Source organism: Astatotilapia calliptera, chromosome 16 (genome assembly GCF_964374335.1).
Source record: "Astatotilapia calliptera chromosome 16, fAstCal68.1, whole genome shotgun sequence".
Taxonomy (NCBI): Eukaryota; Metazoa; Chordata; class Actinopteri; order Cichliformes; family Cichlidae; genus Astatotilapia; species Astatotilapia calliptera.
This window is the reverse complement of record NC_137437.1, coordinates 27,408,553-27,421,954: the sequence shown is the minus strand read 5'-3', so window position 1 is coordinate 27,421,954 and position 13,402 is coordinate 27,408,553. Positions and strand designations below refer to the sequence as shown.

Sequence of the window (13,402 nt, the reverse complement as noted above, 5' to 3'; positions counted from 1 at the left end):
CTGCACCATCGAGAGCGTCCTGACGGCAAACATCTGCACCTGGTTTGGGAACAGCACCAAGCAGGACAGACGAGATCTGCAAAGGGTGGTGCGCTCGGCAGAACGCATCATTCAATCAGAGCTCCCTGACCTGCTGTCCATCTACACCAAGCGGTGCAAGTCCAAAGCTAGGAAGATTATGATGGACCTCTCCCATCCCAACAATGGACTCTTCTCACTGTTGAGGTCTGGGAAGCGCTTCCGCTCCCTTAAGGCCAAAACAGAGAGAATGAGGAGGAGCTTCTTCCCCCAGGCTATTCGGGGCCTGAACCAGGTGTAGGACTGGACTCTCCCAAACACGTCACTATAAGACTGGACTCTCACACACGTCACCACACATTTCCTATAATCCTATAATTCCTATAATTTATAATCCTTATCTTTATAATCTCTTCTGCTATTTGCACATTCTTTACTGTAAATTCCTAAGTTAATTTGTAAATTTTTGTAGTAAACTGTAAATTGTAAATATTGTAAAACTTTTCTTCTGTCATTTAATGGTCCGGCATTGTACAGCTACAAGCATTTCACCCCCATGTCATACTGTGTATGGTTGTGTGTGTGTGACAAATAAAATTTGAATTTGAGATCTTATATTGTATTGTACCTTGGTAAAAGACTCTTTCTAGTTGTACTTAGAACACATATCAGTTACAGCAATGAAGAATGTTTATCATTTTTTGTTTCGTACCTAAAACTATTTTGGATTTGATGGCAACAACATGTCTCTTAAAAGGCTGGAAAAGTAAGTGGTACTAAAAAGAAACAGCTGGAGGAACATTTTGCAACTAGTTAGTTTAATTAGCAACCGGTCAGTACCATGACTGAATATAAAAAGAACATCTTAGAGACACAAAGCTTTTCAGAGGTAGAGATGATAGAGCTTCAACAATGTGCAAAAAAACTGTGTGTGTAAATTTTGGAACAATTTAAGACATCAAATTGTGGATATCCCATCATTTACAGTACATAATATCATCAAAACATTCAGAGAATCTGGAGAAATCAAGAGAGAAGGCTGTAGATCCACACTGGTTGCCCATGATCCTATGGCTCTCAGGCCTCGCTGTATTAAAAGCAGTCATAATTGCATCATGGAAATCACTGCATGGGCTCAAGAACACTTCAGAAATCATTGTCTGTGAGTGCAGTTCAGCGTGCCATCCACAAATGCAGGCTAAAGCTCTATCATGCAAAGAAGAAGCCATATGTGAACGTGATTCATAAATGCCACCATGCTGTCTGGGCCAAAGCTCATTTAAAATGGACTGAGGGAAAGTGCAAAACTCTTCTGTGGTCAGAATTGAAATTTGAAGTGCTTTCTGTAAAATATGGATGTCGTGCCCTCTGAACTAAAGAGGAGAGGCAGCGACGAGCTTGTTATCAGTGCTCACTGAAAAAGCCTGCATCTTTGATAGTATGGGGGTCCATCAGTGCACCTTCGTACATTCAGACGACCCCCGTACCTTTCACATCAATGCTTAAAGGCATACGCTGGTTTTACAGCTACATACGCTCCTTTTTTCAAGGATGACCCTTGCATATTTCAGCAAGACGATGCTAAACCATGTGTTGTAGCTGCTGGAAAAGCATAGCTTTGTAGCAGAAGACTCCTGGTGCCTGCAGTACACACCTTCCCCCAACTGAAAACACTTGATGTATGATGGAGTGCAAAATATGACAGCAAACACCCAGGACTGTTGAGCACCTAGAATCTTTTATCAGGCAAGAAAAGGGCAACACTCCTCTTCTTAAAGTCCAGCAACAGGTTTTCTTGGCTCCCAGATATTTACAGACTATTGTTTAAAGGTTTTATTTACATTTTTTAATTTACATTTAAAACAGCATCCAAATATTGTGGGAATTAGGTTTGTATTTTTCTGCTCATTGCATTCACCTTAATAATGTAAACCACAAACAAACCATGGAAAATTATTTATGGTGCATCTCTTGAGTCACTGTGTTTTTCCAGCAAGCCCAAGGTCAACTGAAATAAAGGCATTTTTCCCCTTACCCTCCTTTCTGTGATGTGGTGCTGAGGCATCAGGGACTTGAACACAGTAGGTCTTCCTGGTCTGGATGCCCCCTCCACATAAAAGGCTGATGTTTGCCAGTCTCCGGTTCTGCTGGCTCAGTAAGGGTAGAATCCGACATTCGCCCCAGTCAGTGGTCCTCCACACATACCTAACAGAGCATGCAAGGATGCTAATTAGTTATATTTGCAATGTTAATGAGTTAAAAGCTGATAAATTGAATCAGTGATGGAGCCACTGTTTGATATGTATTACAAAAAGTCAACACTTGTTTATGTATTTTCAAAAACAAAGTTGTAATCCATTAAGAAATAAATTGATAAATGATCGTACTTAAGAAGGATAAAGCCTCAGTATACACAAAGCCGTGCCAGTTGCTTTCAAAGAGTCACACAAAGCAAAAGACAAATTAGTGAGAGCAGTCTCTGGCAAAAGCATCTCTCACAGTATGTCAGAAGAAGGGGGTGTGGGGGTGTGGGGTGATTATTTTGATTTCAAAACTTCTAAACAAATGTTTGGTTTCATCTATGAAAAATGCAGTGATGCAGAAAGCAATAATATTTGAGGAGTTTACCAGAACAACAGCCTGTAGTAATCTATCAAATGCTTAATTTCCGTAATGAGTTTTCCCTAATCATGTAAATCCTCTGCTCTCAGGCACTCAGTGTAGATTCAGCAAATAAAACAAAATCTACCAGCAGGGAAAGTAATTCTCCATTGACTACTTTGTTGTGTGCATGTTATATTAGCTAAATCCTATCGTAACCCAAATGCCCCAATACAATGGCATTCTGTCAAGGCCTCTTTTTATCATGTCATGTCTATGGGGCTCCCTACAGTACACAAGATTATTGTGGCTGCCACAAGATAATTAAAATGATGCTAAAAAAAAACAGTGTGCACAAATCAATTCAATGGTAAAGTCATAAATATTTTAACCTCTAGGCTTTCTCTCATAATTATTAAGGTGAATTTGTTCCAAGAAGCCAAATTAAAAACCCTCATTTGGTCCTCAAGTTTATCGTGCATTGGTGAAACTGCAAATGAAAAGAACGTTCATTTGAAGATTGTGGCCTTAAGAAGCAATAAAGATGATCTCTATTTAAAAAAAAAAAATAAAAAATTACCTGGGGCAGTTTGGAAGTAAATCGCCTATGATATTGCAAGCTTCTTTTTCCTCAAGGGCAGGACATCGCTTCCCCCCGCCAACTGTGATCTGAGTCATGATCCGTGACCGGAGGCGGTAGCCAGGGGATAGGTCGGTGGACCGGCAGGTCTTAGAGCAGGGGCTCCACGATGACCAATCGGATGTCTGACAGTCTTTGGGGATCACGCATGTTTGGAAGGTCAGTGGGGATTTGTCCTTCGTACAGAGGCTGCAGATTGAGGAGAGTAAATTACTGTCACGTCAAGGAAATTTTATTTCATAACATGATATCTTTGTGACCCCTTTAAAGTTTGAGAGTGCAGTTGTACACAAAGCAAGCTATAAATAGATGTTGTTGGAATTTAATTGGATTTGCCGATGGAGAGGTATGAGACCCTATGACCAAGTGGTTATGTTGATTTGTTGTTGAATAAATGACCTTTACTTCTTCCACTCAAGAATTTAAAGTACATCCTGTTAACACAGATCTCAAGACAAAGTCAATCTTTTACACAAGTGCCACAAAGAGCTGATATGCTCACTCAGAGATGTTAACCAAGCACAAGCACAAGTCATTAGTCATGATTTTAATGCTATTATCCCATTAAACTGCTGCTGCTGCTGCTGCTGTTCAACCCACTATAGTGCCAAACCATGTAACTGACCCATACGTCCTCTGCATGATAGTCTTTTGTGTGACAAAAACTAAAAGAGTGACATGGAAATAAATGGAAATGAGAGTTTAAAAAAACAACAACAATATCACATGGCACAAACACTGATCTCCTGGGGAAAAGTACAGTCAACTTGTACCAGTAGTAAATCTGGGACTGCCAAGAATTGACTTTTGTCGCTCTATCAGAAAAAAGCTCTATCAGCAAAAGCTCATGTGTGATCTATTTCACCACTGTATAATGACCCCATAAATGAAGTCATAACCCAGTGAGCCATCTGGGTGGTGGTGGTAAGCCTAAATCAGCCATATCCTTAGCTACGATAACCAGACTATGGCCATTTAATAGGCTAATCCCAAACGAAAAGCACGTGTTTTCTCATCCAATTACAGTTTTTGTTGGCTAATCTTGGAAGTTGAATTAGTCAGGTTATTGAGATACAAGATAATTTTTAGACTTTCTCCTTGTAATGAGGCTGTAAGTTGAGAAAAATGAAGCACAATACACGTGGGAAATCTATTTCAAAAGCGCCACACCTCCTTAGATAAAATAAGTGCTAATCAAGCAATGCAAAATAAAATCCTTTTTTCAAACCACACACACACACACGCAAAAAAAAAACATGTCAATGAAAAGAGATGTGTGGCAAGATAAACGACTTTTAAACTACTCTGTCCAAAATGGCAACAAGCAAGAGCAATCACAAGAAAATTGATATGACAATTAAATGCTGTACAACTTCAATGTAGTATGCCTTATTATAAATAAAAAAGCAATATGGAGCAATAAAAAGGCTTAATTGAAACAACATGATTGAAATGTGGTCCCTGAAACAATGATGGCAGTCAGAAATGGATTTTAACAGCCAGCTAATAGTGACACTTTACACCAAGAAAATGGTATGGTGGCATTTAATCAATGTAATATACATGCAATGATTTTCTTTCTGTATGAGAAAAACAAAACAAAGCAAAAAAACACAAGACAGAATGTTGTTTGTTACTGTGTATTTGTGTTTGTGTGTGTGTGAGACACAGCATGTGTAGGTGTGCATTTGTGTGTGCTCTGCTTTTTGCTTTGTGTGCGAGTACGTGCAGAAAAATCCATTCTTATCAAATCCAAATACCAAGGTTAGCTCTAACAGCAGAGAGTGGAAGGGGGCAACACTTGACATTTAACACAATAATGCCTCCCTTCCTTGCTGAAATGCTGGTCAAACATCAGCCCTCATATAATCTAGTAATAATTGAATAAATAACCACCATCAATAAAAACCATTTTATTTCACTGAATACATCTCATGAGAGGTGGTGAGCATTGATTACGCCTCTCTTTTATTAAAAAAAAAATGTCCATTAGGATTATTTTGCCTGACAGACAACAACATTCAGCTCCTATAATTTTTAAAACTCTCCACACGCTTTATCAGAGGAAAAGTAAACTGATGAAAGAGAAACAAACTACAGGTATTTCCTTTCATTATTAAACCTGCAAACATTTCCGCTTGGATACAGTACAAAAAAAAAAAAAACACACAAGAAGAAAGAAATATTATACAGCACTGCTGTTTTCATATGAGAACAAATCAGGTGCACCACAACATTTATCACACCTTGAAATCCAGAAAATTAGAATCGGGGGTTCTATTTGGTGCAAATTATTAGAATGTCCTTAGGGGGTAACAGGTGGAATCAGTCTTTCTATACCATTGAGGTATGTGGTCTGACAGAGGGAAAAATGGGTTTGTGGATCCCAGTGGGGAAAAGAAACGAAAAGCAAACTTTTTTACATGTATTGTTGATTTCAAAGAACTGCCGATTCTTCCAGGATTGATTGCCCCAGCAATGTCAGCCTTAGAGCAGTGCATCTGAAAAACAGTTTCTTGTAAAACCTGCATTTTATTCTAGGATGAACAAACTGTCTTTGTCAAACTGTAAGTGTATACTATCTGATAAATATTTCAGAAATTTGAAAATCATGGGGGATGTGTCAGGAGAAAGTATTTTGCCAATGAACCATAGGGGGAGAGAAGGGTTGTTTTTTTTTTTGCAGTGGGGGGTTAAATAATGTACTCTGGAAAGACAAATCCAGCATACAACTTTTTGACGGTGGTTAAAGTAGATGTGTTTGGCGCAGACCAAAGACAGCTTTCAAAAAGAGCATTTTTCAACCAACTGTGAAGGATGGCAAAGAAAATGTTATAGATTCTAATGCAGCACAGTGCCGGGGACCTGAAGATTTAAAGTACAGTAAGAAATCTACCAAGAAAAGTTTAAACGATCGTGCAACTGATGGAATTTTGCATTGAAGAGTTGTGAAGTGGTAGGGTGGCCACTTTGGGGGCATAATGAATGAAAAAGGCACAAGTATTCCTAATTTTTGTGAAAAATGCATCAATATGTCTCAACTTCAATCCACATTACCATATTAAGATGATTTTCCTATTCTTTATGGTTTGAAGCATGTTGCTTACCTCAGCATAGCATTTTTGCCATCACTTCTTGTACAGCGAACATGTCGTGTCTGGTATCCCACTTCTAGTTCCCACGACGCGGGGTACTTAATGTGCGCATGAGCAAGGTGGTGGTGGGTGTGATGGAAATGCTGGTGAGAAGCTAGTGTGTGCAGCGTGGCTGTGTTGTTCTCGTTGGACATAGTACTGAAGTCCACTGTGGTCCTTCCACTTAATAGCGCATCCTTGTGATGGGGCATTCGGCACTCACTCCAGGCCCCTACTTTAAGGCTGTACTGGTACTCGTCCTCCCCAGCCGGGCAGTCAACATGGCTGGAACAAGTCCTGGTCTCAGTTAGGTTGGGGCAGTTTGCCCCTCCATACATTGATGTGGCCAGAACATGTCGAGTCCGATGCTGCAGGCCAGCACCGCAGGTTTTGCTGCAACTTGACCAAGAGTTGAAGTCTGAAACCACACAGTCCTGGGGGCAGGGGACAAGGCATGCCTGCTCCACAGGTGGTTTTTGGGAAAAGAATTCACATATCCTCGAACTGACTGTGGTCCGATTTGAGGTGCGTACGCAGTAGACTTTGCGCCTCTGGATCCCATGCTGTGCTGTAATGCACTCAGTTGCCCTCAACTTGAGCTCATTGGAAAAGAAAGGAACAAGAACACAGCTCCCCCACTCTGACGCCTCCCACTCGAAGAGGTCCTGGTGCCAGTCGCAGACTTTAAAACACTGTCTCTGGCTTTCTGGTTTCTCCATGTGATGGCAGTGGGAGTGATGGGTGGTCCAGCCCTCCATGTGGATGCACCATATTGTCCTTGTCTGAACCCCACCAGAGCCACACTCCTCACCGGTACACTGACCCCACTGGCCTGCAGCAAAGAAAAAACACACAGAGAGGGCATTTTCATTAAAAACTGAAGCTTTAGGGGAAAAATGATTTAAATTGCAGCAATCTGGCAGCTTGCAATCAAGCAAAATTCAAGGCCATTCACTTAACCTCCATGATTGCTTTATTCATGAACTGAGGAAAAAAGGAACAAAGGAACACAAAGTAATCAAACCAGTGGCGGACATCAATATAAAGAAAATACAAGATCAGTTTCTTTGTCACAAGGGATTAAATTCATTTTTAGGTTCTTGAGCTCAAACTGATCAGTATTTTTGGTCATGTATAGTATGGTTAGGAGTTCACTTGGGTATTATGATAAGATATGCTATTAACTTGAATTATGCGGGCCGTTATTATCATTATTATAATTTGTATTATTACTTCATTACAACAAAGCCTCTCCTTTAACAGTAAAAGCATGCAAATGCTTACATGTAATGTCTGCAAAGGTGAAATGGTGTACAATGGTGATTTTAAGAGATCTTTCAAACAAAAATGATAAATTAGATGCTTTTGAACTTGTTTAACAAACCATAAGGTTGAATTGTCTTAATATGTCAATCAATTAACCAGTGCTAGCAACATTTAGGAAAGAAATTTCTGCTTAATAATTAAGGAAATGTAATATTGATCACTCAAAAGGGTCAGCTCACAAACACCCAGTCAGATATTTTTGTCTCAGAAGATCTGAGTCACCTGCTTTCAAAGAACTATGTGAAATGGCAATGAACTCTTTACTCACATTAAGGGATGGTGGCAAATAATGGGTGTAAATTCAGAGGCACACAAATAAATATAATTAATATTTGATGACCCTTGTTGTTGTGAACACAGAAATTCTTTGGTTCACATCAGGTAACTATAACCCAAAAAGTTAGAAAGAAATGGGTGTGTTAGGGGAGTGGCTCAAAGCTAAGACATTAATCCAGAGGACTAGGGTGTCTAACCTGTGTCGGGACTTTTTCAGTTTCTTGTTAATTAGCTAAGGGCTGCATCAGACCCTCATCATTTTATTCAAATAGGACTTTTTTTAAAATTAATGAGCCAATCATATTTGTAGTTAAATATGTGACAAATATATTGATGAATATTAACAAAAAGAGTTGTATCAGATGCTGGGGTTATTTTCTTCATCTGGGGTTTTAGTTACAAACAATGCAGTGACATTTGTATTTAAATGTAACAAATATATAGATTATGTCTCAACAAAAACAGTAGCCGATTGTCGGTTTTTATAAAATGTTAAGTTTTGAATACCAAGCCCAACAAATCTTAAATACATTTTTACTCTTTGTCCTCATCATTAAAAGAAGTAGACATAAATCAATTTCCTGATATGATGTGATTATCTTCGTCAGTCACGTTCTTAGTTATTTTGCCACATGCTATGAAAACGATAATTTGATTCATTTCTTCTAATTGGAATTAAATTGATGTAATAATGAGATCCTACTGCTTCCCAAATTGCTTTCGAATGACAACCTGTTCAAACTGTTTTATGTCTTTTCATGCCAGAGAAATCTGTTGTTAACACTTTGCTTCCTGGCCTATAGCTAGCATTTTAAGGCTCCTTTGTTTGTTTGCTTAATGTAGGAATAGTCTAAAGTACACATTTTTATTCACAGTTCATTGAAGCACAATGTTGAGTTTCTTTGTCCTGGCACTGTGATGCTAATGAGACTGTCACTAATATATTATTCTGATCAAAGATCATAGATCATGTTTGCATCAAAGGTACAACGTATCAAACTGAAAATGCTGCTGCTGCTGAAGCTCTAAAGGTAGAAATACAGTTGATTGTGATACCATGTTTCTTTTTGTTGTTTGCTTGTTTCTTCTAACACTTTATTTTTGTTCTTTTTGTTAAGATAAAAAATCAAACACAAGAAAGGGCATTTCTTTTCACTTGTTTTCAAAAAAATCAAAACATAAACACAAAAATAAACAAGAAAACAAATGAGATGTTTTATTTCATTGGTATGTTGGACTTGAGTGTCCTATTGGCTCTCTTTGGCTATTTGCTCACTTATGTTTGCACAGAACTCTTCAAAATAAAGTTTCTTTCTCTTTGCCGTTAAACAGTGAAAAAAACGCATGGGGGCATATTGAGAAACAAAGACAGACCCAGTAATTGCTTCAGAATTTGATTAAAAAAAAGAATGACAGAGTGTTTTAATCTTCCAACAGACCCACTCCCAGAACCACATCACGTATCGGCCACTGCAAGTCATACAGAGCATTTAAACTTAACATATTATGCAACTTTAATTTACAGTGAGATTTTAACACTGCAAGGATGAATAAATGAATTCCTGATTTGGCTAAAAACTCAAAAAAAGCTAAGTGCAGCATTTTAGATGGAAATAAACATATGGAGTTGTATATACATTTTCATGTAAAGAGGTGCAATTACCTTACCGTTTGTGTCTGGTTCAGTAAACACAGAGGTTGTTAAATGTAATTTGAATGTTTTCTGCATATTTCAAAGTGAAAAAAGTTTGCACCGTCTGTGCTTCATTAGACGTGCAGTTTGGCTTGTTTATTTGCCTTTTTATACCTCATTGGAGATACCATAATGATTTGGGATTAAGCAGAGGTTTATTGGAGAGGGGCTGTGGTTGTTTCTGTTACAGCACTACTTTACTCACTACTTACACTTTGGGACCTTTACACTTCAGTCAAAGCTGCCAAGAGTTCAGAAGTTACAGAAATACAATTTGAATAGTTAGTCAAAATTAAGGTTACAGATGTTCAGGGTCGCAAGCACCCATGTTTCTTCCAAGTATGCATACAGCCTTTGTGGTCACTAGTGGCACTCTTTCATGATAAACACCCTTTCATCGGCATGACCACCTTTGCTCAGTAGTGCTGTTTTCAAACTGTGCCAGGGTGTGAGTGCTTGATTTATGGAGGTGTGATTGGGAGTGATTCTGCTGCAAGGGGAGCCAGCTAACACAAGCACTAGTTCATCTTCTAAGCTCTGAATAATCACTCTCTCGATCTGTCAGCATCAGCATCTGTCAGCCCCTCAGGAGGAACCAGTTGCCCACAGCTCCTTCATTCCCGTTGCACTTAGTCGCCTTGCTCGCACCTCTGGGGGCCCCGGCACCCATTGAGCTCCTGCTATATTTACCATTCAGTTTGAAAACTGAAATTGAATGAAGCAAAAGCAGATGAGCAGACATCACTACATTATGGGAAAATGCAGAAATTAAACTTAGCCAGTGTAGTGTGACTGAACACGTATTATCTTCCTCAGCAGCGTTCAGTTCAACCCTTAAGTTAGACAAATGATGCTAAAGCTGTACGATAATAGCAAGTAACCCAACAAAAGCAATTTCCACTCTGCCCCGAAACCAGACAGATGAGGGAAAGAAGCAGCAAAGAAAAGAGCAATAAACTGTCTCCTAAACAGCAACCGCACTCGCTACTGTTGAAATGCTTGGCTCTCTTGTCCATTTAATTACATTTGGTAAAAGCATCACTGATTCAGGTCAGTGGGGAAAAAAACACCCTGTAGGATCACAGGCTGGTGTACTTGCTGTATGAACTTCTTTCGGCTATTTTAGGTTTGTTAATGTATAACCTACAGAAATGCATATATGTATATGGATCTATCTATCAATCTATCTAAATTTAGAAATATTATTGGCTTTTTTCAGCTTGATTAGATAGATGCAGTGAAGACTGACAGGAAAGCAGAGGGAAAGAGAGGGGGAGACATGCAGCAAAAGGCTGTGGGTCAGACTCGAACCCGGGGCGGCCACCTGCTATGGTCGCCTGCTCAGCCCACTGAGCTAAACTGGCACCCCAAATGCATATATTTTTATTATTTATATTATTTTAGACAACCAAACACTATTCTGTAAAGACATGGTGGTATTTTTTCCTTGGTATACTGCCTTTAAAATCTAAATCTAAGAGTATTTTTGTTGGCCTATGACTGATTATATAGTCTATCTTCTGTACTTTTTCAAACATTTGTGTAAATAATAGTATATAAAACTTGTTTTGGGCAAGCTTCTTAATTAAACTATTTCACTGTTGGTAATATTTGATTATCGGTCATTCTCTTATCATGCTGCAGCTTTTCGTACATTTCCTCACAAGGATGTAGTGAATTTACTTGCCATCCATCTTCAACTTATCTCCCTCAGTTAAGCTTCACTGTTTGTACACATGCGTCCTTTGTCACAACACTTTTAATTAAATACCTATGCCACCGAGCCTAATTATGCGCAAAGCTATCCCCAGTGACACACTTCCATCAGTTGTAATTTATGAGCACTGTGGTTCATATTCACTTACAACATTAATATATGCAGAAATTCATCAAATTATCATCAGCCACTCGATCCATCTCCCGAAGGCCTGAATCAGCTCATTTCTCCTTACATGCTACACAAACACGAATGCGCAGTGTTTATGTAGCAGGTTAGAAGGACATCCGGAGAAAAATATGTGCAAAATATCATCATCAGGCAAATTAAGTGACAATAACACTGATGACCCCGAGCTAAAAATAAAAACTTTGTGTGATGATAAAAAATGAGCCACTTCTGAGAGATGTTTGACCTTCGCGCTTGAATATAAATCATATATTTCCATAAATGCTCAATAAGTGAATGTATTATAGCACTTTTGTTTTGGATTGACAATGAGATACTTAATGTGCTTGGATTATCTGCAGGGAAAAAGCATCAAATGTAGCTTTAACATCCCAAACTTATGAATTATGTTCCTTGGGGCTGCAGTACTATACACAATGCCCCACTAAGCTTTTGTTATAATTTAGTATTCAGGCCCACAGCATCCATGCCAGACCTACTTGAATAGCTAATCACTTTTTAAATGGCCAACAGTATAAACACTAGACAACACTAACACATGCTGTGCCCACTGAGTGATGTAATGCCCACTTGGGCCAATCCATAAAAGTAAATAAATAAATAAACACTGTAAGACTATCCAGTTTTTGACCAAAGAATGTGCTTTTAAAATAAAATATAATGTTTAGCAAAGAGGAAAATCAAACATCCCTGCATGACACTGAAAAAAGATACAATAAAAACCCTAAAGTAGGAAACCACTGTCCTCTGTTCTGATTTATGTTTTTTTTTTAAATCCAAGCTCCGATAAATCTTGATGATGAAGATTTCTAAGTGGATGATCAATCATGACTTCTTCAGAGTTATCACACAGTGAAGTGAGGAGATTTTCCAAAATGCATGGCAGGCAAACAGCAAAGTATGGTTCACCCCTGAGAAATAATAACCATCATAACAAAGCTATGCTCCTTCTGATATATTATATTTCTATTTCCCAGATATTTTCATTTTTTAACTAAAGCAAAACAAACTACTTAGTGGTGTTTCAGGCTCTAGAAATAATAGTACTTTGTGCACTACGGAAAATAACTGCACATCAGTTATAGGTATAAGGCTACAAAAATAAATAACAGGAATCTACAGTATGACCAGCTTGTGTTCAAATCATTTTTTAATTTTCTTTCTTTTTTCTGTTTAGAAGCACGTACAAACTTTTGTTTTCTGACTATTTATCTATCGATCAATATTGGAAGGTTAGTGGTTCGATTCCTGGCTGCTCCAGTCTGCCTCCCAAATATCCTTGGGTCAGACACAAACCCCAAGATTCTCTCCTGTTACACATGTTTACATCCCAAAGGAACTCTATTGGATTAAGATCTGGTGATGTGCACACTGTGGTCAGCAATAATGATCAGGTAAGCTGTGGTGTTAAAATGAAGGTCAATTGGTAATAAGAACCCTAAACCATGCCAAGACAATGTCCCCACACCATTACACTAACTGCAACTCCAGCCATTGATACAAGGTTAGATGGATCCATGTTTTTTGAACCAAATTTGCATAAGACCAGAAAATTTTTTCCAGTATTCTCTTATGCAATTTTGGTGAACCTGGCAGAAGGGGCAAATGTTGTGGTCTTTACCATGATGTGCATTCGGAGTTGCACATATCTTGGTTGTAACAAGTGGTCGATTGATTTACTTCCTGTCACCATCTTTTTTAGATCATTCTCTGTAAACCCTAGACATGCTTGTGTGGGAAAACCCAAGCAAACCAGCCCATGTGGTACCAACAACCATGTCGCATTTACCCTCCTAGGACCTGGCGTC

At 38.7% G+C, this 13,402-nt stretch overlaps 1 protein-coding gene across 1 annotated transcript in view; it reads right to left on the bottom strand.

Annotated features, from left to right (window-relative positions):
- The window catches only part of thsd7ba (thrombospondin, type I, domain containing 7Ba), a 204,348-nt gene that overhangs the window by 117,424 nt on the left and 73,522 nt on the right, over window positions 1–13,402 (bottom strand). The window contains exons 4-6 of the mRNA XM_026145082.2: window positions 6,367–7,225; window positions 3,200–3,448; window positions 2,054–2,223 (exon numbers count right to left, since the gene is read on the bottom strand). Coding sequence (XP_026000867.2) covers window positions 2,054–2,223; window positions 3,200–3,448; window positions 6,367–7,225 — 1,278 coding nt within the window. The remainder of the gene's footprint in view (window positions 1–2,053; window positions 2,224–3,199; window positions 3,449–6,366; window positions 7,226–13,402) is intronic.